At 42.7% G+C, this 25,741-nt stretch overlaps 1 protein-coding gene across 1 annotated transcript; it reads right to left on the bottom strand.

The window, feature by feature from the left end:
• Positions 1-18,019: 18,019 nt before the first annotated feature.
• MZT1 (mitotic spindle organizing protein 1) lies at positions 18,020-25,497 on the bottom strand. Its single transcript, XM_079973141.1, has 3 exons — positions 25,391-25,497; positions 21,745-21,890; positions 18,020-19,722 (listed from the first exon to the last, which is right to left on the bottom strand). The coding sequence occupies exons 1-3, from the start codon at positions 25,440-25,442 to the stop codon at positions 19,699-19,701; spliced, it is 222 nt and encodes a 73-aa protein (XP_079829267.1). The 5' UTR covers positions 25,443-25,497; the 3' UTR covers positions 18,020-19,698.
• Positions 25,498-25,741: the final 244 nt, after the last annotated feature.

Here is a 25,741-nt window from a genome sequence, read left to right as displayed (position 1 = left end):
AAGGAAGCCAAACATTCATTTCCTGACCTCTATGACATGTTTCCCTTGGGAATAGCTCTCCAAAAAAGAGCAGGATATTAGGGCTTTGCATTTAGACTCTACCCCTTGATTTCCTAAAGTGGGAATGGTCAGCTAGGCAGATTATACACACTTACGAGTAGGCTCCATTTGGTTTATCATTCAGAAGAGATGATACACAGAGCGATTCTGAAAGAAACATTCGTAAGCAATGGGTTTTGTTGTAATGCAGTCCTTTTTGAGCTTTCTACCTCTATTAAACCATTTTCCCATTTGACTTCTCCACCGAGGGAATATCCAGACGTCCTTTGCAGAACCAGGGCACATGGCGGAGGATTGGAAGGCATGTTCACACAGTTCATGCAGGTCTCTGGGGAAAATGGTGTATCAAAGACAAATGTAGAATTGTGTGAAGCACATGCAAATGGACATGTGCAAGGATTGATATTCCCAACACATTTTGATATCTTCATCAATGGAAAATATCCATATGACTCTTCAAGAAGACTGCGACATGAGGCCGCATTCAGCAGTAATCTCAGAGGGAGATTTTGAGATTTCAAAGTAATCTCAAAACACAATGAGAACACCAGCTGTTGTAGCTGGCTTGGTTGTGTATGGGGTTCTCAGACACTCTAACCTGGGGCAGCAAATGTATGGCCCTTCCCATTAGCAAGGATGGACAATAGCAAGGAGCTGTCAAAATGTACACTGGAGGATGATGTAGAGGTATTTAAATCTGGCACAGCTTTCAAAATCTGATCACCTGAATTAAAATTTTACCTGATGGGATTCTTTGTATTTCGCCTTTGCCTTAACATCTCTGTTTGTCTCAGGATTCTGCAAATTCCACTCTGGATCAGTCATGTTCATTAAACTCCCCCCACAGTCTGTTTCATTATTTGGGCTTCTGACATTTTCCCCTTGAAACAAAGGGACAGATTGTCTGCTGCATGGGACACCTGCAGGAAGGTGCAGAGCTTACAAAGACTAGGATTGAAGAGAGTCTCCGGTGTAGGCAACAAGCAATTACTTTTGCTTGCGATAGCCGACTGTCAGATTTAAGCCTGAGACATTCCTCAGGAAGATTAGTCCAAATTATATTTTATTGCAGTGGCCTGCTCTGCTGGCCTAAACTTCATCTAGTTCTTAGTCTAATGGAATTCAATCAAGGGTATTAATACATTGTTTATGACATGTCTGGAGCGCTTGCACTATGGGGCGGATTCATGAGAGGGGCTTCAAACGGTATCAGATAACAGGGAGTTGCATACTGGATGTTGTACAGCGAAGAGGATTTTATCATCTTGTTGAACCAGTGGCAGGGCTTAAATTAAACTGTCTGAACAAAGCTTTTGCATGTCAGCCTGTTGAATGGCGAAATGAAAGAGGGACACACTTCAAAAATCAGAGAGGGGGAGAGCAAGAGAGCGCCCCAGGGCTTTGTAACTTCTCCACTGACTACAGACCACTGAAGTAAGCACACACTTGGTTTCAGATGATCACATTGTGTGGCAGGGCAGGTTTAATGCACCAACTTCTGCTTCCAGCTGTAGCTTTTCGAAAGAGGCAGTGCCCATTTTCCTAACTGGGCATGCAGGTTGCTTGATTTGCACTGAATTTGTACCAATGCTGGACTTAAAAATCTGTCAGATGTAAACAACAACAAAACAAAAACAAGAACAACTTATATTCCACACATCTGACTGGGTTGTGCCAGCCACTCTGGATGGCTTCCAACATAATAAAAGCATAGCAAAACGTCAGGTATTAAAAACTTCCCAATACAGGGCTGCCATCAGATGTCTTTGGAAAGTTGTGTGGTTGTTTATCTGTCTGACACTTGATGAGAGGGTGTTCCACAGGGTGGGCACCATTACCGAGAAGGCCCTCTGTCTGGTTTCCTGTAACCTTACTTCTCGCAATTTGGGAACCGCCAAAAGGCCATTGGAGCTGGACCTCAGTGTCCAGGCTGAACGATTGGGGTGGAGACACTCCTTCAGGTATACAGGGCTGAGGTTGTTGAGGACTTTAAAGGTCAGCACCAACACTATGAATTGTGCTTGGAAAGGTACTGAGAGCCCATGTAGCTTTTAGGATCGGTGTTATATGGTCCCAGCAGCTGCTCCCAGTCACCAGTCTAGCTGCCTCAGTCTGGGTTAGTTGTAGTTTCTGAGTCACTTTCAAAGGTAGCCGACATAGAGCACACTGCAGTAGTCCAAGCGGGAGATAACCAGAGTATGTTCCACGCTGGCAAGACAGGGTACAGGTAGGGCCTCAGCCAGCGTACCTGATGGAGCTGGTAGATAACTGCCCTGGACACAGAACTTACCTGCACCGCCATAGACAGCTGTAATTCCAGAATGACCCCAAGGCTGCACACCTGGTCCTTTAGGTTGTACTACTGGAGTGCTCCCCTCTGTTCAGAAGCAGGAAGTACTGGAAAGCTGTAATATTTGTTTGTAAAAGTAAAGGTAAAGGGACCCCTGGCCATTAGGTCCAGTCGTGACCGACTCTGGGGTTGCGGCGCGCATCTCGCTTTATTGGCCAAGGGAGCCGGCGTACAGCTTCCGGGTCATGTGGCCAGCATGACTAAGCCACTTCTGGCGAACCAGAGCAGCGCACGGAATCGCCGTTTACCTTGCCGCTGGAGTGGCACCTATTTATCTACTTGCACTTTGACGTGCTTTCAAACTGCTAGGTTGGCAGGAGCAGGGACAAAGCAACAGGTGCTCATCCTGTCGCGGGGATTTGAACCGCCAACCTTCTGATCAGCAAGTCCTAGACTCTGTGGTTTAACCCACAGCGCCACCCACGTCCCTAATATTTGTTTGTAGTATCTGTTTATTTGCAAATACAAACATTGGATAGGAGGATCCTGGGAAAGACATGGACAGTGCTGGTCTGAAAGCAACATCAGTTCTCCAAAAGCAACTGAATGGCCTTGCAGCTACTGAAAGACTATAGGGTGGGTAACGCAGAAGATCCCAGATTCAATCCCTGGCATGTCCAGCTAGGGATGAACCAAACCTCTGGAGAGCCACATGGGCAGCTTCCTATGTTCTTAAGGCCACTTCTTGCTACCCACTGCCAGCATCTGTAGACCAGGCATAGGCAAACTTGGCCCTCCAGATGTTTTGGGACTACAGCTCCCATTATCCCTAGCTAACAGGACCAGTGGTCAGGGATGATGGGAATTGTAGTCCCAAAACATCTGGAGGGCCGGGTTTACCTATGTCTGCTGTAGACTGTTTTTCTCTCTGCTTTTGCAAGATTCAAACTGTCCCGTCAAATCCCCTCCCAGTAAGAACACAGGTCTCAGCCTTCGCCGCTTCCACCAGCAGGAAGAGAAGGCTGCATTCTAGTTCTAGAAACATCAACCAGTCATCTTTGGGTAGAAAAGTAGTAGAGGTGGTGCCAGAAAATTTGGTATTGGGCGCACAAAGGGGACAAAGGATATTTCGAGGTGGGCAAATTGTGTGCCACATGTTAAGATCTCTGGGAGACCCCACAATATTTGTTAATGATAGGAGTCCAGGGGGGGCAGGGGGGCAAGTGGAGGGGGCTGAGTTCCTTGTTTAGGGGGAGACCTTGCTCCTTCTTCTCCTCTGGCATCATCCATGAAAAAGAGGGTGTTCTTCCCTTTGTATGACAGAATAAAAAGTCCCGTAACAGCAACTCTTTTGTTCAGTGCATATCTTACTTAGGAACAAGATAGCACCATTTTCCTAATGTGTGCGCTCTGGCTTGGTCTTGAAATTCCGAACCAGAAACACTTCAGATATGTGGTAATTAAAATGTATAAATGTATCGCATCTAAACGAGACAATGGGTGCATTTGGACAATTGTATCTCAGCTTAATAAGACGAACGAGCCTTTTGCCCATGCACACAGTCCCTTTGTTCCTCCCTTTGCAGCCGGCCTTTAAAAGTCAGGAAGTCTCTATCTGTAGTTCTCTGTTCTGTCCGAACCAGGAGCCTATGATTATCAACTTCAGAACAAACCAGAATCATAAAGCAACTACAAGTTGTGGTTTAAGATCCTGGCCTCCTCCAAAGCTGATAACCACAGTTTCTCAGGTTGGACAGAAACTATGGTTAATCTGATACTTTCTGGTTTACTGAGGAGGTGCCATCATAGGACGTGGGACGCAGGTGGCGCTGTGGGTTAAAGCCTCAGCGCCTAGGGCTTGCCGATCGAAAGGTCGGCGGTTCGAATCCCTGCGGCGGGGTGCGCTCCCGCTGCTCGGTCCCAGCGCCTGCCAACCTAGCAGTTCGAAAGCACCTCCGGGTGCAAGTAGATAAATAGGGACCGCTTACCAGCGGGAAGGTAAACGGCGTTTCCGTGTGCGGCTCTGGCTCGCCAGAGCAGCGATGTCACGCTGGCCACGTGACCCGGAAGTGTCTCCGGACAGCGCTGGCCCCTGGCCTCTTAAGTGAGATGGGCGCACAACCCCAGAGTCTGTCAAGACTGGCCCGTATGGGCAGGGGTACCTTTACCTTTACCTTTTTACCATCATAGGGCTGCATGTGCCAGCACATATTGGTTTACTAAGGTGAGATATGATCATCCAGACTAGGATATTGACTTAGATACCTAAGTTTTTAGAGGGTTGGACTTGGGGAAGGAACCCTTCTGTTGGGGGAAAAGCTCATAGGATCTATGTCAGCTCTTGTAAAATTAAATTTGCCGCAGACTTTTAGTGATGCTGCCTATGTTATACTGTTCAATATTATTTATATGCCACTTTTATCAAAACTGCTTACAAGAACAGCAAATAAACCAATATCTAGGCACAACAAAATCATCATAAAAATGAGGTTTTATTACAATGAAGTGGTATATAAATCTTGTGAAATAAATAAAATATCAAACGCCATTTCATAAATATAGTACTGGAAGTCCACATTAGCAAGCTTAACAAAAAAAACATTCATATTAACATTACCCTAAAGATATGAAATGCATTCTACTTTCTTCATATGCCTTCCTTGCAGCTGCTGAAATTTTAAAGTTGCTTTTTTATTGTTTTATTGATTGTAATTGTATTTTAATGTTTTATTGTGGTAAGCCACCCAGAGAATACCTTTACCGAATAGCATACAAATAATGTCAGTAAGTAAATGAATAAAAATAAAAATAAAATGTAGAGGATAGTAGAAAATATATTTTCTGGAGATCATATGGATAGAGTTTGCTCATTTTGCTTGCTTATTGACATATCATCCATTCCTGGTTCACTTAACAGAAAACAAATGCAACTTCTTTCCCATTAAATGCTGGACAATATGCCTCCATGAATCACACTTACCTGTGCCCTCAAAATTTGCATTCTCGTCTGCTCAATTTAACAGTCAGGATTTGTGGGAGATTAGCAGCCAAACCTAACAAGTGCATATTCATGCTAGTTAGCATGAGAAGAGGTTAAGTCCACAGAGCTGTTATGCTGATAGGCAGATACTCAGACCATAGAATGACAATTGGTAGAGAGGGCTCTGTGTGATGTCATTTCCTCCGCCTCACCTGGAGAGGATGGAGCACATAGTACTTCCTGTTCCCCTCTCTATCTTCCTTTGGCCCGTGATCCCGTGATGGATGCAGACATAGCTCCACTGGCTCCAGCTTTAAGCATGCCCCTGAAACTGGTTATATTGTAAATATAAGTATTCCGCCTGCATAGTTTTTACTGCTGATATTGTTGTGAACCAGTGCATGATTATAAAGTAAGTGCATCTTATTTTTGAACTTACTTCTTAGATTGTTGCCTGATTTTTTTGTTAAGTGGGATGAGTGGGGGGAAGCTAGTCAATTTCATAGCTGGACTTGCTCAAACCAAGGTTTTACAGCCTAATTCCAATGCTTTTAATTTTGCTGCCAAGCATGGGATTTTAAAACTCTGTTTAACCCACACACATGGGGGCCTGGAGGAATAAATTGCAATTACAATATATCCTCTCCTGCCCATAAAAACCCATCCCAGCTGTAGAAGATTTTCCAATGAAACCTGCTCCTCAGAGGTTGCTGAAGATTTCTTCCTATGGGGGCATAGCAACCAGACAAAACACATAAGTAGTTTCCCCCACAGCTGGCAAAATTCTGCAACAGCTTGTTGCTGCAGTGCTGGTTGGCACAAAACATGAGCCAGAGACTGGCTAGAACAAGAGAAATCCTAGGGCAAACTTTGCTTGCCAATCCCCACATGCATTTGCAAACAAACAGGTACCTTCCCTACAATATTTTTGCCTCATGTGCAATAAAGCAGCTTGGAGGTTTTTAAAAGACTAAATCCTGATATGGGAGGCCTCTTTGTTTCAAATGAACGTACAGTGGTACCTCGGGTTACAGACGCTTCAGGTTACATACGCTTCAGGTTACAGACTCCGCCAACCCAGAAATAGTGCTTCAGGTTAAGAACTTTGCTTCAGGATGAGAACAGAAATCGTGCTCCAGCAGCACGGCGGCAGCAGGAGGCCCCATTAGCTAAAGTGGTGCTTCAGGTTAAGAACAGTGTCAGGTTAAGAATGGACCTCCAGAATGAATTAAGTTCTTAACCCGAGGTACCACTGTAATGTGAATTGTACTGATTATACCTTCAATGCCACCATTCAGTGTGTTTTGAAATGCTGGCTAGTAGGAGGTTTGAACCTCTGCTGTTGAAAGGATTACATAATATCTGCTAGTAGCCAATGATGACTTACATGATGCTGAACATGTTGTCTATAGATAACTACAAGGAGGATCTGAACATGTCAATGTAGAAAGGAAGCATGATTCAGAGCAATTCCATGGAGATAAAACTTTGGTATAGACTGATCTAGGAACAAATATACATTTTACTAATCTTTCCTTTACTTGCATTCTTAAAAGATGCATACAGAAGTTCCTGGAAACAACAGAAGATGCACAAAGAAATAGTATTTTGACAGAGGAGGGCCGTGCTACAAAAAAGAAGAAACAATTTGGTGTCTAGGACTGCTGAACAGCCAATAATGATTCCAATTTCCTTAAGATTTTGTGCTTCGAAAGTACCGGTAGCCACACGGGGGGAACCCACCTCATGTGGGTAATATGTGCCAACAGCATCACATATTCTCCAACAAGTCTGATTAATGGTATTATGAACATATGCTAGTCACACCAGTGTACAGTGGTACCTCGGGTTACAGACGCTTCAGGTTACAGACTGCGCTAACCTGGAGGTAGTACCTCGGGTTAAAAACTTTGCTTCAGGATGAGAACAGAAATCGTGCGGCGGCAGCAGGAGGCCCCATTAGCTAAAGTGGTACCTCAGGTTAAGAACAGTTTCATGTTAAGAACGACCTTCGGAACGAATTAAGTTCTTAACCTGAGGTACCACTGTATTTCCAAGTAATATCACAGTGTGGGGTCTTAATACAGATTATGGAAGGCTGTTCCTACATTTTACCACTTCAGACTACAAATGGGAGGATTGATTGGTTGAGTGATTCTCCATATTAAAAACAATACAACAAAACTCTCCACACCTGGAAAGCTAAGATGTCAGAGATAAGAGTTCTAGCTCACGCCCTGATATGCTAGCTTTATGCAGGAAGGGATATTTTCCATAAGAAACATTCAACCATGTGTTACTCTATATGCAATACATTGAAACAGGGTTACTCCCTCATCTGCTGTTTAGATGAAGACTGCCCAGTTCTCTCACATGACAGACCTCCAAAAATGTCCATATTGCTAAATTCTTCCAGCTGCAAAATTGTAGCCAAGAATGACTGGCTACTTGCAAGACACTTCAGGTCAGTACAAATTCCTGTTTCTACTACTCCGCAACAGACAGATTAAAAACAAAACAAAAACCCTTCACAAATTAATTAAAAGATGAATGTAATAAAAATGGGGTGGGGAGGAGAAAAAATGAGCTGATGTCTCCATTCTCCAAAAATTTTTTAGTGGAGAAGCATTAATTGCAGCTTTGGGCAAATTCTTCTTAAATACCTAAGAGCTTTCAGCGTATTATAAAGCACGCATCATACTTTAATGCAAACATCTTTCTAATTGCTTTGGTAGAAATCCAGGGGTTATTTTCCTTCCAAGTCTTATAGAAACAAATATTGCTTCCATTTCATTTGTTACATAACCCAGTCTTAATAAACATGTTTTTCATCTTCAGTTTGAAATAAGACATGAGAGATTTGAGCTAAAACTTAAATTGACTGTAATCTGTAAGCCTGTAATGGACCTGAAGTACTGGCCAGACCAGAGTTAGCCAACTTGGTGTTGTCCAGATACACATCTCCCATCAATCCTCGCCAGAAAATTTCAGAGCCTTTGTTGTAATAGGTTATAGAGATTATTATTAGTGTCTCTTCAATGGACATGACTGCCCATCAGTAACAGGCTTTGTAAAAGCAGTGGCAGAGACATCACCTTGCCAACAAAGGTCCGTACAGTGAAAGCTCTGATTTCCCCAGTAGTGATTTATGGAAGTGAGAGCTGGACCATAAAGAAGGCTGATCGCTGAAGAATTGATGCTTTTGAATTCTGGTGCTGGAGGAGATTCTTGAGAGTCCCATGGACTGCAAGAAGATCAAACCTATCCATTCTGAAGGAAATCAGCCCTGAGTGCTCACTGGAAGGACAGATCCTGAAGCTGAGGCTCCAATACTTTGGCCACCTCATGAGAAGAGAAGAGTCCCTGGAAAAGACCCTGATGTTGGGAAAGATGGAGGGCACAAGGAGAAGGGGATGACAGAGGACGAGATGGTTGGACAGTGTTCTCGAAGCTACCAGCATGAGTTTGACCAAACTGCGGGAGGCAGTGGAAGACAGGAGTGCATGGTGTGCTCTGGTCCAGGGGGTCACGAAGAGTCGGATACGACTAAACGACTAAACAACAGCAACAACCAAAGCAGTGGCAGGCTGTGTGGTGAGGCAGAGCCGCCCTCTAGACACCAGCTTATCTGAATGGAACTGGGCCAGGGTGGTGGTGAAAAGATGGAGCTATGTACTTGTGTTGTCAGGAGCGCCACCAGCCAATCCATTGCTCCCAGAGGTGCGATAGTGCAGCCTTGTCTTTCCAACCAGCTCACCTGCCCCACCACAAGTGCCACTACCATAGCAATGGGTATGTCAGTCCCAGTTCTCAGGTCAACCTCTGCCCAAGAGTATTTCCGAGAGAAAAAGGTTGAGCAAACCATATCAATGATCCAACCACGTGAATTACAAATGCTTGTTTGTGGTTGCAGCAGCTAGTCTAGGGCAGGCTTCCTCAACCTCGGCCCTCCAGATGTTTTTGGCCTACAACTCCCATGATCCCTAGCTAGCAGTGGTCAGGGATGATGGGAATTGTAGTCTCCAAACATCTGGGGGGTCCTGTTTGAAGAAGCCTGGTCTAGGGGGGTGGCTGATCTCGTTTATTTCCTTCCTTTCTTTGGTATAACTCTGCCTTAGCAGCCAAAAGATGCTGAATCAGAATCAGAAGAGTCTTTACAGCGGTACCTCGGGTTACAGATGCTTCAGGTTACAGACTCCACTAATGCAGAAATAGTACCTCAGGTTAAGAACTTTGTTTCTGGATGAGAACAGAAATTGTGCAGCAGCGGTGTGGCGGCAGCGGGAGGCCCCATTAGCTAAAGTGGTACCTCAGGTTAAGAAGTTTCAGGTTAAGAATGGACCTCCAGAACGAATTAAGTTCTTAACCTGAGGTACCACTGTATTTGCATCAGTCACTAGCCATAGCAATAAAATAAATTAAAATAAAATAAAAAATATACTGAAGATAGAGGTAAAAACTTAATTATACAAAATACATTTTGGAGGTTTACATCAATAATCAAATAATAGATCTTATTCTAATTGCCCCTCTTTTTTTTTTTGCAGTTTTTGCTGTCACCTGATCATCTTGATCTGCTAAATGAAAGGACACAGTAGGCTGAGCAACCCGGCATGAGGGTAATAACCTCACTCGGGACGCAGGTGGCGCTGTGGGTTGGCGGTTCGAATCCCCGCGACGAGGTGAGCTCCCCTGGCTCGGTCCCTGCTCCTGCCAACCTAGCAGTTCGAAAGCACATCAAAGGGCAAGTAGGTAAATAGGTACCGCTCCGGCGGGAAGGTAAACGGCATTTCCGTGCACTGCTCTGGTTCGCCAGAAGCGGCTTAGTCATGCTGGCCACATGACCTGGAAGCTGTACGCTGGCTCTCTCGGCCAGTAAAGCAAGATGAGCGCCGCAACTCCAAAGTTGGCCACAACTGGACCTAATGGTCAGGGGTCCCCTTACCTTTACCTAATAACCTCACTCCTCAAATCTTTATAAAATAGAGTGCAAGCCAGAAGCACATGAGCCACTGACTCAACACTGCCATCTTCACATGGACGTAACTGTTTTTCCAGTGGGATTTTTTGAAATTGACCCTCAAGTACAGCCAAAGGCAGCATATTCAATCTTGTGAAAGTAAAAGTGCATCTGTATTTTGGAACTGTTAAATTTTGCAAATAGGGTGCCAAAGTGTCAAAATGAACAGGTGGAAAGTAATCAGGCTATGGACAGAATTTCCTTATTGTGGACAATTATTCTGTCGCTTGATATCATATAGGTGCCATCTAATTAAATTATTTGCTTTACTGAAGCCTAGTGTTAATAACTATAGTGGTGATAAACCAGAAAAGTAAAGATTTTGGTCAACAATTTTAGTCCAAGTGCTCTCATGGCAATCTTGCGATACTAAGGGTAGTAGACCGGTGAGGTTTAAATTTAGGCAAAGCCAATAATTTTATCTGGCCGTTCTAATGCAAGGTTTTTCAGCACAAAGACATTGAACATCATATATGTTCAGAACTGGAAGCATTGTCTTTGGATGTGGGAAATGGCTTTCCTTCTAGGTGTCGTAACAGCTGGCTTAAAGATGTTTCTGAAATGATCATTAATTGTCTTGATGGCTGGTGAGTGCCAGTTGCTGGACACACGTTCACCTCCTTGGGAGGAGGCTGGAAGAAAGAGGTTGGCAGCTGGAATGCAGCCAGGGAAGATGGATAGCTGGGTTTTGCCACTGGCTGGAAAGAAGAGAGAACAGTGAATGCATGCTGTTGCTTTTAGGGGAACAGATGCCGCTTTAAAGACTAGCACTGCCTGCGTGCTTGCTCAGGTGCTTCTGTAACAGAAGCACCAGAAGAAGTCTGACTGACCGAACCCAAAGGGTGCTCATCAATGGTTCCTCTTCATCCTGGAGAAGAGTGACTAGTGGGGTGCCACAGGGTTCTGTCTTGGGCCCGGTCTTATTCAACATCTTTATCAACGACTTGGATGATGGACTCAAGGGCATCCTGATCAAATTTGCAGACGACACCAAACTGGGAGGGGTGGCTAACACCCCAGAGGACAGGATCACACTTCAAAACGACCTTGACAGATTAGAGAACTGGGCCAAAACAAACAAGATGAATTTTAACAGGGAGAAATGTAAAGTATTGCACTTGGGCAAAAAAAATGAGAGGCACAAATACAAGATGGGTGACACCTGGCTTGAGAGCAGTACATGTGAAAAGGATCTAGGAGTCTTGGTTGACCACAAACTTGACATGAGCCAACAGTGTGACGCGGCAGCTAAAAAAGCCAATGCAATTCTGGGTTGCATCAATAGGAGTATAGCATCTAGATCAAGGGAAGTAATGGTGCCACTGTATTCTGCTCTGGTCAGACCTCACATGGAGTACTGTGTCCAGTTCTGGGCACCACAGTTCAAGAAGGACACTGACAAATTGGAACGTGTCCAGAGGAGGGCAACCAAAATGGTCAAAGGCCTGGAAACGATGCCTTATGAGGAACAGCTAAGGGAGCTGGGCATGTTTAGCCTGGAGAAGAGGAGGTTAAGGGGTGATATGATAGCCATGTTCAAATATATAAAAGGATGTCACATAGAGGAGGGAGAAAGGTTGTTTTCTGCTGCTCCAGAGAAGCGGACACAGAGCAATGGTTCCAAACTACAAGAAGATTCCACCTAAACATTAGGAAGAACTTCCTGGCAGTAAGAGCTGTTTGACAGTGGAATTTGCTGCCAAGGAGTGTGGTGGAGTCTCCTTCTTTGGAGGTCTTTAAGCAGAGGCTTGACAACCATATGTCAGGAGTGCTCTGATGGTGTTTCCTGCTTGGCAGGAGGTTGGACTCGATGGCCCTTGTGGTCTCTTCCAACTCTATGATTCTAAGTCCAGTGCTCTTCCCTCGCAAGGGAACAAACCATGGAAAAGGGTGGCATTTGCAGTTTCCTGTTGCTCAGGAACATGAGGACAAAACATGTAGGATTGTGCTCTAATGTTGATATTTTAGTTGTTTCTGGTTTGTATAGGTAAGGGTAAAGATACCCCTGACCATTAGGTCCAGTCGTGACCGACTCTGGGGTTGTGCACTCATCTCACTCTATAGGCCGAGGGAGCTGGCGTTTGTCCGCAGACAGCTTCCGGGTCATGTGGCCAGCATGACAAAGCCACTTCTGGCAAACCAGAGCAGCACACGGAAACGCCGTTTACCAGAGCAGTACCTATTTATCTACTTGCACTTTGTGCTTTTGAACTGCTAGGTTGGCAGGAGCAGGGACCGAGCAACGGGAGCTCACCCCGTCACGGGGATTCGAACTGCCAACCTTCTGATCGGCAAGTCCTAGGCTCTGTGGTTTAACCCACAGACATCCTTTAGCTTTCGCAACACAACAAACCTGAAGTTTGAAGATGTGCTGCAAAGGTGATGCTATAGACATGCGCAGAGGCTCACCTGCAAAAGGGGAGGAGGAGGCAGGATGAGCCTGTAAGCGCTCAGTCTTGAGGCATCTGAACATTTGTGCATTTGTTACAGGAAGAAAGCATCGTTGTGAAAGACGGCCACTGCTCAGATCAAAAGACCAGTGCCACATGCTAATTTGCTTTCAAATGTTATAAGCTCATCTACGGCAGCTTTTTATGTAAACCAGAGTCGGCAAAGACACCCGAAAAGGAGCTATCGTAATCCACCTGGGAGATGACAGAAGCATTACACGGATTAGCATTTTGGCTGTGGCTTGAGGAAACCTTATCCTCAGCCCATCCGTTTCTCATGAAAGACTAAACGCAGCAGTTGCGAGAATGGCAAGCAAATTGTGATTGACCAAGAATAACGAACGCAAAAGGCTATGGCAGTGATTCCCAGACTGTATGCCCAAGCCCATTACTATGCTATTAAGGGACTGAAGTGTGCCTTGGAGAATTGAGACACCGTGGTGGAGGTATCCATAACTGCGTGCATTGGAAGAGGGGTGCAACAACGATCCCCCCCTCCCGTTCCATCTGTCAATATATGGCCAATTCATGGAGGAAGGATGCACTAGGAATCCCTGGTGGTGGTGTGCATTCATTTTTAATATGCACGGAAAAGGAAATGAATGAACCCCATTTGTTTCATTTGCTCTGGCTATGAATATGGGACTGCAAATGAATGAGTCCTGGGGGTGATGGTCGTTCATTATTATTTTTTAAAATTTAAATACAAAGTCCTGTGTTTATTTATTTATTTTTTAAATAATTTTTATTAACTGGCCAATCACATCAAATTAAATCACATCATATAAATTCCGAATTACAAAGCCAAATTTTTAAATTTTGTTGGGGGAACCCATACTTCAAGATCCAAAGGGGAATTCAGATCATCTTCTTATTACTGTGTTAATGTCCAAATCAGTCCCAATCAGTCCAAACAAAGTTCATAATTCTATCCAGTCTTATCTTGGTGTTGCCACATCATATCTTGTTCGTATAATTTCTCTTTTTCCTTTACGATCTCTTCTGTTAGTCTCCTTAAGCCGATAGCAAGTGTAATAATCCTGTGTTGATTTCCCGTTCCTCCACTAAGTCCAGATGGTTTCCATATATCTCCTTCGTAGATAACATCACTTTATCCATCGTAAATTTTGGCATTTGTCGCTCTTAAGTCCCACCGAGGAGTTGATTCACGATATGTAAACAACTCTATTTCTCTCTTTCTCCTCCCAGACCCAAGAGCTCCCACAATGCCTCACAAAATGGCGAACAGCATTTTTTCCTGACTGCGTCACTCCAAAACTCTTAGCTTTCCAGCTTCATCTTGAAACATTGCTTTGGATCGAAAGTTTATCTCCACACAGCCTTAAATCCACAGCTTAAGTCCTTAATTTCTGACTCATTAGGGGAGGGGGATTCTTGTTAAATCACATATACTAAAATTGGAACGATACAGAGAAGATTAGCATGGCCCCTGCACAAAGTCCTGTGTTTAGTCCAGCATTCTGTTTTCAGTGGCCAGCATTCTGTTTTCAGTGGCCAAGAAGCACCTGATGACATCATTTCTCTCCCCTACCTGTGATTCTCAGCAGAATCATTGTCACTGACAGTGAAAGTGGAACAGCTTATCCTCCACGGAAGCCAGATCCTCTCTGAAAGCCATTCAAGTTGGTGGCCCTCAGTGCTTGCTTTTCACGCTCTTGAATTCTCCGGCATTCGTGTGGGAGAGGGGAGAAAAACTGTCCACTTTCTTCATGTCCTGCGTAATTTTAGAAATGTCTATCATGTCCCTTCATACTCACCTTTTCTCTAAATTAAAAGGCCTCATATGCTGCAAGCTTTCCCCACAGGGGAATGTTCCAACCCCTGTATATTTTGGTTGTCTGTTTCTGAATCTTTTTAAGTCTACAATATCATTCTTTGAGGGGAGATGACCAGAGCTGAACATGGTATTCCAAGTGCGGTCACATCAAATATTTCTACGATGGCATTATGAAAGTGGCAGTTTTATTTTCTGTCCCGTTCCTAAGGTTCCCAAGCATGGAATTGCTGTTTCACAGGTGCCACACACTGGGTTGACATCTTCATCAAGTTATTCACCAAAGTCTCATTTCTGTTCAGTCACTGATAGTTCAGTCCATATAAATGCACGCACACACACAAACTCAGCATAAATGTGCAATTAAGATTTTTTGCCCCAGTGTGCATCGCTTTACATTTGCATTGAATTACATTTGCCCATTCTGTTTGGAGAGATTTTTCTGGAGCCTTTCACAATCCCTTTCTCTTTTAATTTTACCCTAAGCAATTTGGAATCATCAGCAAACTTGCCAGCCTCGTAGCTCACCTCTAACTCTAGATCATTTATGGACAAATTATAAATCAGTTTGGTGGTCTCCTACATTCCCCCTTCACATGGTAAGCCATTGCAGACTTTTCTTTAATCCACTGAAAAGAAAAATAAATATTAAGTACAACAAATAAAACCATGCAGCGTTCTTCATACACTTGCAGAGGATTGCATTAGCGCAGCCCCCCCGCCCCCAGCCTGGATCTCAATGTTTGGCTGCCATCTAGTGGAATAGAACAGTCAACTCTTTCTGCTTGCCTATCCTTTTTAAAAAAGAAAACATTTACCGAACATAGTATTAACCTTTTCTCCTCAGGTGCCTCTGTTAAATTGGGGAAGAATTAGGCAATTAATTGCTAAAGTGTTTTATTTTTAAAATATACTAATCCTTTTGAAGTGCTGTAGATGGGAATATGGGGATTTGAATCTCTCTCTCTCACACACACAGCTCCTAGGCCTTGAAATTGAATTGGATGCTCAGAATGTATAAAGACCATTCTTTGTATAATTTATCATTTATTTTGGACGTTCCCATTTTAACAAAACAAGTAATACTGCATGACCGCAATACCAAGAGACAGGAAGCTCCAGATTTTGGGGTGGGATGGGGTGTAGAGCTCCTTCCAGACAATTAGCTCATTCTGCGCCACATGTTCCTCCCTGTGATAACTTCAAGGCAAGGCCAGCCACTCACATTTATTTGTTACCAACCACTGGTCATCAGAAAAAATGTAAAGAAGTACATTTTAGCATGGGCTGCCCACAACACACAGCTGCTAAGAATATAGTGTATTTATCCCCAGAAATGAGCGACTGATTTTCTCCCTTATTACCAAACTTAAAACCATGGAGAGACCTGGTCTGAACAAAGACATTGGATTCTTATCTCATTATACATGACAAAGCCATTTTTCACCTTCTCACCCCTTGCTTTTTCCTGTAAGACCTATTGCAGTCGTTAAGAGTCGTCAACAGGCTCATCACAGCTATCTGCCAATCACCCAATCCCACCACCCTTCTGAGTAATACCCCTCCCCACCTTCTCACTATATAGAAGGGTCTGGTGACTTCTGTTTCAGTGTATCTGAAGAAGTGTGCATGCACACGAAAGCTCATACCAAGAACTAACTTAGTTGGTCTTTAAGGTGCTACTGGAAGGATTTTTTTTGATTTTTTTTTTGACTATGGCAGACCAACACGGCTACCTATCTGTAACTGATTTTCTCCCTATTATTCAAAAAGAAAATTCTCTGGAAATTTTGCAAGAAATGCACATTTCACATGCAAATTATAATGTATCAGAAACTGGAAGTTGAAATAGGGGTTCAACCCTAAGCATGCTTAAAAATAACTATAAATCAATCACCTGCAAAATTCTAAGTGTTATACACAAGCACCTGCCACAGGCTCACAGTCCAAAGGAATGGAGAGGAAAAGGAAGTTATTTGAAAGTTAGTGGCATCTAACACAGTAGGACTTTATTTCAGAGAAAAATTTGATTTTTTTATTTATTACATTTATATATCACGTTTTTCTCCAACGAACTCAGGGTGGTGCAGTTATTTGTGGTTGTTATTGTGAAAAATACCCATTTCTCTAAAAATCTAACAAACTTGCTTCCCCATAAATTGTCTTTGCCTCTTCTGAGTTTTATCTAGTGGTGTCACTATTTAAGGCTCTTCATAAGCAGCATTTAAGGATGTGTGTGTCAAATTTCACCTGTTCTACTCTTGGGGTGGGTTGTAGATCACACCAGCAGGTCTTGACACTTTGGGTATAATGGCATCTCTCGCTCTCTTTCTCAAATCATTTCCAGCCCTTCTGGTAGCAGGGTAAGGTGAAAATGGGATGCCAGTGTAGTTAATAATTCAGACTTTATTGTAAATAGAATTTCAAACTTTCTGAGTTTTCAGACTCAGATTTTGATGATGAACCATTTATTGATATTAAGGGATAAAGTTGTGATTTTGAAGAAGTGGATTAGCCACACCAAAAACTCTGTTCTATTGAAGATAACTGCCAGATTCAGCGAGAGAAAGGGGATTTGTTACACTTTACAGCCAGCAAGGACTTGTTCGATGGCAATTAAATACCACACAAAGATGCCATTTGCAAGGGGAAATAGCAGGCAAAGGAGTTTTTAGCAGACAGCACAAACAACTAGACATGTTAATCTGAAAGTGTAGAGCCACAGGGAACAACACACAAGACATGCCTGAACAAGCATTTTCACTGCAGAATTATGAACTAAGGGTGTTTTTGTACTAGTGGGAGTGGTACAGGGTGGAGCACCCATTTTCACCAACCCTCTTCCTATCTTATATTCCATATTGACCTCTATTATAGACCTCCATGATATATTCCAATTGTTCCCGAGGGTCCCCAACCCTTGGGAGGGACACAGGATACTGCACTAGGTAGGGAGTGCTCACCAAAAATCAGATGCCCGTTCTTGCACAAGCAACAGCACTTTCATTAGGGCAAAGCAGCCACTGGAGTGGCTGGGGAAACCCAGCCAGATGGGCGGGGTATAAATAATAAAATTATTATTTATTGTTGTGAATGATGATCTTCAAACTACCCAAAAATTGTAGTTTAGAAAATCTTAGCCAGGAGTTTGCACAACTCCCACCAAAGTGTGATAGGTCTAAGCATCATGGTCTGGATTCACCATATCCTGGCACCTACGAACACTTGGAAATTTTTATTTTTTATGAATTATTGTATAAACTGACCTCTGAATGGTTACAGGCTAGCCACACCAAAGTGTGACTTAATCCCTGGTTCTTCCTTTCTTCAACTCCATGTCTCCACCACCCATTTTCTTTAGATTAATTTCTTCTTGCCACTGCCTACTTTCCAAGCACTCTTTTGACTAATCTGCAAGCAAATGTCACGGTTGGCAAAGAATGGTTTTATTTCTTATAAAGCAACAGAAAGTTCATGAAGCTTTAACAATAAAGTAAATCATGTTACTAATATAAATTCAAAGAACTGGTCTGTGAAACATCTCTTCTCGCTAAATAAAAGTTATTTTCCTATAGCCATTTCACAACTTAAAATATCCTCCTTCATGATAGTATAAAACCCAATTACTCTATTTTAGACATCAGCATTGACTATTTCCTTGATAGTCCTTTAAATATCCAGAATACAAGCAGAATACTTAGAAAACAGAATTTGTAAAATGAACAGAGAAAAACAATGTGTAGGTAATCCTTAAGGCAAACATCTTTTATCACTAAACACATAAAACTGTTCTTGTGATGACCAAGACCGCTGGAGTTCACACATTTTCCACCTCTGATTTATGTTCAATCTTCCCATGGTCATTAAATGAACATTCCACTGTGAAACTGAAGGATCAACCTGTCCCCATAAATAAAAATGTAATTTGATATTCCCCAACTAAGTTTGATAACCTTTCCAAGGGACTTTATATAATAATATTCTATTATTGTTTGTATAGTATGTAATAACAAATAAGAAAGATGGCATAATAGTAATGCATAATCCAGTCGGTCAACATTAAGCACTTTTAAAGGTAAAGGTAAAGGTACCCCTGCCCGTACGGGCCAGTCTTGACAGACTCTGGGGTTGTGCGCCCATCTCACTTAAGAGGCCAGGGGCCAGCGCTGTCCGGAGACACTTCCGGGTCACGTGGCCAGCGTGACATCGCTGCTCTGGCCAGAGCCAGAGCCAGAGCCGCACACAGAAACGCCGTTTACCTTCCCGCTGGTAAGCGGTCCCTATTTATCTACTTGCACCCGGAGGTGCTTTCGAACTGCTAGGTTGGCAGGCGCTGGGACCGAGCAGCGGGAGCGCACCCCGCCGCAGGGATTCGAACCGCCGACCTTTCGATCGGCAAGCCCTAGGCGCTGAGGCTTTAACCCACAGCGCCACCTGCGTGCACTTTTAGTTACTATTAATTTCAATGGATCGTGGTTGAGCATGTGCATACCTCTTCCGCTGAAATCAAGCAGTGTTTAATTTTAACCATATTGCACCACACTGCCCCAGTAAAAAGCTCCATTATATACATGAAATATATTGTTTAAATATGCATATATTTAAACAAAGCAAAGGTGCCCAATGGCAACTTTCTTCACAGGATGGCAAGTGGCTTTTAATTTAGTGAAGTAATCTGAATGGAAAATATTATTTAAACTTATGCAAAGTTTTGTGTACCTTTAAAAAAGAAAGTCAATCATACCCCACATCCAATAGTGTTTTGCAACATGAAGGTAGTATATCATATGATTATTTTTAGTACAGTTTCACTATTTCAGAGATGAGAAATATTTGAAAGACTGCCAAAAAAAAGTACATCTATTTGCTGAATACATATTTACAATATTTTCAAAGCATCATGTGCAATAAAGATACATCATTGGTTAATAAGCATATTTAGCATTTTTATACACCTTTACATTATATTTCTTCCTCAGTGAAGACTTCAGAAACCAACACAACCAATAATGTCTGCAGTCCTAAACAGCACACGACCTCGAAATCATCTGTTAGCCTCCCACATCAAGCTTTGCCTCAGTCCAAAGATGCTGTCCCAGAGACTCAGCTTGGCATGTTTTCAGCTGCCTAGAAAAAGTAACTTGATTTTAGCAAATTTGTGAAAAACAAAAATGAAGATTACCAACATTATGGACCTGTATCATGGCAGCTTGTAGCTGCATAAAATGTGTTGCTTTTTATTTTTCACCCGATGCTGAAAGGATGTTGATGGAATCGCTGTCCTGGAGCCACTGCAACTGAGCTGCCTTAAGCAGCTGGTTGTGTGTTTGCCAGGGTAGGTACCCTGGACTAAATCCATGAACAACTCACTACCTCTCAGATGAACCAACGGTAACTGAAAGACTGCTCTTGCAGCCTGGACACAAAGCCACCTGTGCTGAAATGACAGAAACAACAGCACTTCTTCCTAACCGATCAACCTTTTGTGATCACTGCTATAGCAGCTCTGTTTAGGAGGAGTATTACCGGTGTGTCAATCTTCTGGGGGGTGGAAGAGAAATTCAAGGGGAGTCTGAACCAAGTCTTGGCACTCTTCCCTATCTACCACAGATGACAGGGTTTAGCAGGTACATTCATCGCCAGTTTACAGGTGCTTTGTCTGCAAGTGCTTGCTTCTGTTCACAAAAGCCAGGGCAAAACCTTTCTTGCTTAAAGGCTGATTATTATTTCTTTGTACACGTGTGTGGAAGGTGATTAAGTTCAGAGGTTAACTAGTTTTAAATCAATTGCTTTGTTAAACTATATCAGCAATTCTGAAAACTATCTTGAACTGTTTGTGGGCAGGCAGAATAAGGAACAAGTGCATCCATTCAAGGGTGAGATGCAGCAAGGATTTATGTTGGTTGGTAGATGTTATCAACAATACTCTTAAGGGTAATAACTGTTTTCAGTGTTTCTGAACCCTATTCTTCCTTTCTTTCCTTCCTAAACAACATTTTACTGTACAGTGTGTTCAACAATCCCAATCTTGCTCTTCCTGACAAGTCTGTATCTGGTGACTGAAGCTATCCAGTAACTCCAGCTTTGCTGTGATCAAAACTAAGGTATCAAATTGTCTATCCACAAATGCCACAGCAAAATGTGCATAAGTGTATGGCATGCACAAATCTAATTGATTTGCAAGTAGACACATGTATTATGGAGTCTGTATTAAGGCAAAGCTATAAACTCAAAACTGCCAACTTCTAAACAAAAGAATGTCAACTGTCACAATTTTTTATTCTTCTATTTACAAATTTCTTTTGAACCTGGAACACAGGATATGCATAAATTACAGCAGCATATAGACAATTCAATCAAAATGTCAAATAAGGTATTAACATTTATTCCAGTGCTGCTTTTTTTAATATTCTGTTCGTTAAACTTCTGATGGGTAGTACTTCTTCCAAGAGACTTATGTTCTGAGGCACAACAGAACCTAACTTTATAAGACTTAGGCTGCTATCCAAACATGGGGCAAGTCCACCACTATATCCCTGCTGCATGCGGCAACCATTTTGCGTGATGGTGCCGTAAGTTCAAAACAAATCTGATAATCAAATAGCTTCCCTGGCCTTAAGGTCAGTTGTCTTCCAGAACTAAAAACATATTATAAAAATGCAACTTTACACGTTTGGATGTACACTCCACTAAAATGTTGTACCTGCTTCTGAGGAAGTATGCAGATCAGGCTACTTAAAAGGAAATTATTTTTAATTGAACAGTACTGTAATATCTTCTCCAATTATTAAGGCCCTAATAATATATTTTTATTTATTGAATTTATATCCCACCTTTCCTCCTCCTACAGGAGCCTATGAATTACATTCATGCTATCTGTGCGTACCTATAGAAAAAGTGAGAGAAAAAGCCTGTTCTCGCATGAATGATAGCAGAAAACTACAAACTGTTTTATTTTTAAGAAGACATCATTTGATGAAGTCTCAAAGGTTAAGAAAGTTGTGGTTTTGGAAAGGAAGATAAGTATGTGCAGTGTTGAAAAGTAAAGCAGATTTCTGCAGATTTAGTGCATGGGTGTTTTTGAGCTTATGTTGTAACATTCTGAGAGCTCTGAACAGATCATTTTGGTTTTCCAAAAACTAATCATACCTTTAGGGCTTCCGTGGCTTTGCGCAGTTCCTTGATGACAGCAGACAGTGCCTCTGGATTTATCCCTTGTTCACAAAGTCGCACACAAATAGAGAGGGTTTCCATATCTAAACCAGTGTTTAGAATTCTAGATATCTCCAGCAGGACTGAAAAAATATTTTCAAATTAACATTGTATGGCTGTACTGGGCTAGCAATTTCTTGTACACATAAAAATATGCTGTTTTCAATGCATGTTCATAAAGTGAGGAGCGTGATTTCACTGCCACCAGTAAAATACCAAATATAAGAGCTATTTTTTCCTTAGTAATTTGAATTAAATTGAAATTTAATTTTAATGGAATATTTTGCTGGGTTCAAGCCCCATGGTGGGCGAAAGATTTGTGCATGGCAGGGGGTTTAGACTAAGATGACCCTCGCGGTCCCTTCCAACTTCTATGATTAGCCTAGTTAAGGGGGGAGGACTTAAGATTCAATCCTCTGCAGAGGTTGTGGTGGAAACCCCTACGGTTAGCTTTCGTTCCTGGATGAGTGTTGGGACAAGTCTGGCTTTCTGTATGATTTGTTTCCAGCGTTCTTTCTAACCGAATACGCCCTGACTCCGAGTTGGAGCCAGGGCCGGCCCTCCCACCAGGCGGAGTGAGGCAGCTGCCTCGGGCGGCAAATTCTGGTGTGTGCGTATGTAAAGCGGCTAGAAGCATGGGGCATGGGGCCTGCCCTGCAGCAACATCCCCCTCCAATCTAGCTTGTCTGGCCTATTATGGGGTGCCATGGAAGTGCCAAAAGAAGATTCACCCCACCAGCGTGGTCAGACTGTTGGGCCAAGTGGTCATTTTGCCTCAGGCAGCAAAATGGCTTGGGCTGCCCCTGGTTGGAGCACTCTCTTTTTCTCCTCAGCCTAGTTTTGTAGTATTATTTATTATTATTATTATTATTAATAATAATAATAATAATAATAATAATAATAATAATAATAATACCCCACCTATCTGGCTGGGTTAATAATAATAATAATAGTAACCAGAGCCGGATTTCGGTTTGACAAGGCCCTAAGCTACTGAAGGCAATGGGGCCCTATACATGTCCAGCTGTCCTTTGTCAACAACAAATTGTCGTTGTTTTTTGTGTTGAATATATGCTATATGGTAATTTATGGACCTAATGGGTATCTAAAGCCATTTGCACATAACAAAATATGTATTTTGTCAAAGTAATTGTTGAACTGAAATACAATTAAGAAGTATATTAATAGTGAAATAATTATTAAGCTCTAAGCTCTAATTTTATTCTATTTGTTTTTTATCTTATATTTTGGCAATGGACATCCGGGTTTTTTTGTTCTTTAAACATTTTGGGGGGCCCCAAGAGAGTTGGGCCCTAAGTTTCTGCTTGTTTAGCTTATACGTAAATCCGGCACTGATAATAGTCGTAGCAGTAATAATAATAATAATAATAATAATAATAATAGGGAGCGAGCAGGGGCGTGTAGGGAGGGATAAACGGTCAGCATTAATAATAAATAATAATTAATAATAATAGGGAGCGAGCAGGGGCGTGTGAGGGGAGGGATAAACAGTCAGCGTTAATAATAAATAACAATAATAATAATAATAGGGAGCGAGCGGGGGCGTGCGAGGGGAGGGATAAATGGTCAGCGTTAATAATAAATAACAATAATAATAATAATAATAATAGGGAGCGAGCAGGGGTGTGTGAGGGAGGGGTAAACGGTCAGCGTTAATAATAAATAACAATAATAATAACAATAATAATAGGGAGCGAGCAGGGGCGTGTGAGGGGAGGGATAAACGGTCAGCGTTAATAATAAATAACAATAACAACAATAATAATAATAGGGAGCGAGCAGGGGCGTTGGAGGGGAGGGATAAATGGTCAGCGTTAATAATAAATAACAATAACAATAATAATAATAATAGGGAGCGAGCGGGGGCGTGCGAGGGGAGGGATAAACAGTCAGCGTTAATAATAAATAACAATAACAATAATAATAATAATAGGGAGCGAGCGGGGGCGTGTGAGGGGAGGGATAAACGGTCAGCGTTAATAAATAATAATAATAATAATAATAATAGGGAGCGAGCAGGGGCGTGCGAGGGGAGGGATAAACGGTCAGCGTTAATAAATAATAATAATAATAATAGGGAGCGAGCGGGGGCGTGTGAGGGGAGGGATAAACGGTCAGCGTTAATAATAAATAACAATAACAATAATAATAGGGAGCGAGCGGGGGCGTGTGAGGGGAGGGATAAACGGTCAGCGTTAATAAATAATAATAATAATAATAATAATAGGGAGCGAGCAGGGGCGTGCGAGGGGAGGGATAAACGGTCAGCGTTAATAAATAATAATAATAATAATAGGGAGCGAGCGGGGGCGTGTGAGGGGAGGGATAAACGGTCAGCGTTAATAAATAATAATAATAACAATAATAATAATAATAGGGAGCGAGCGGGGGCGTGCGAGGGGAGGGATAAACGGTCAGCGTTAATAATAAATAACAATAATAATAATAATAGGGAGCGAGCAGGGGCGTGTGAGGGGAGGGATAAACGGTCAGCGTTAATAATAAATAACAATAACAATAATAATAATAATAGGGAGCGAGCGGGGGCGTGCGAGGGGAGGGATAAACGGTCAGCGTTAATAATAAATAACAATAACAATAATAATAATAATAGGGAGCGAGCAGGGGCGTGCGAGGGGAGGGATAAACGGTCAGCGTTAATAATAAATAACAATAATAATAATAATAATAGGGAGCGAGCAGGGGCGTGCGAGGGGAGGGATAAACTGTCAGCGTTAATAATAAATAACAATAATAATAATAATAATAGGGAGCGAGCAGGGGCGTGCGAGGGGAGGGATAAACTGTCAGCGTTAATAATAAATAACAATAATAATAATAATAATAGGGAGCGAGCAGGGGCGTGCGAGGGGAGGGATAAACGGTCAGCGTTAATAATAAATAACAATAATAATAATAATAGGGAGCGAGCAGGGGCGTGCGAGGGGAGGGATAAACGGTCAGCGTTAATAAATAATAACAATAACAATAATAATAATAATAGGGAGCGAGCAGGGGCGTGTGAGGGGAGGGATAAACGGTCAGCGTTAATAAATAATAATAATAATAATAATAATAGGGAGCGAGCAGGGGCGTGTGAGGGGAGGGATAAACGGTCAGCGTTAATAAATAATAATAATAATAATAATAATAATAGGGAGCGAGCAGGGGCGTGTGAGGGGAGGGATAAACGGTCAGCGTTGATAATAAATAACAATAACAATAATAATAATAATAGGGAGCGAGCGGGGGCGTGCGAGGGGAGGGATAAACGGTCAGCGTTGATAATAAATAACAATAACAATAATAATAATAATAGGGAGCGAGCGGGGGCGTGCGAGGGGAGGGATAAACGGTCAGCGTTGATAATAAATAACAATAACAATAATAATAATAATAGGGAGCGAGCGGGGGCGTGCGAGGGGAGGGATAAACGGTCAGCGTTAATAATAAATAACAATAACAATAATAATAATAATAATAATAGGGAGCGAGCAGGGGTGTGTGAGGGGAGGGATAAACGGTCAGCGCAGTGCGCGCGCCCCTCCCGCGAGACCCTCACCTTCCATGGTCTCCCTCACGGCGCTCAAGTTGGCGGCGGCGGGATTCGCCATGATGGAGAAGGGCAAAAGCCAAACAAAAGAGCCCTCACCCCGACGCAGACGTAGGTTCCAGGCGGAGGAGTTGGTGTGCGCGTGCGCGTGCGCGAACCGAAGAGACAACGGCCGTCACCCCCCACTTCAGGTGTTCATCCCCCACGTCCGGGTATTGCGCCGAAGCCCAGCTTGCTCGCCCAAGGCGCTCCTCTCATTCATTCATAGCCTAGCACAGCAGATATATACGGCATATAAAAAAACCCCTATATATATTAAACATATCTATATATAACCACACGCGCGAACATAACACACCT

This window comes from Podarcis cretensis (genome assembly GCF_951804945.1).
Source record: "Podarcis cretensis genome assembly, chromosome: 4".
NCBI lineage: Eukaryota > Metazoa > Chordata > Lepidosauria > Squamata > Lacertidae > Podarcis > Podarcis cretensis.
This window is presented reverse-complemented; position numbering and strand designations above follow the sequence as displayed.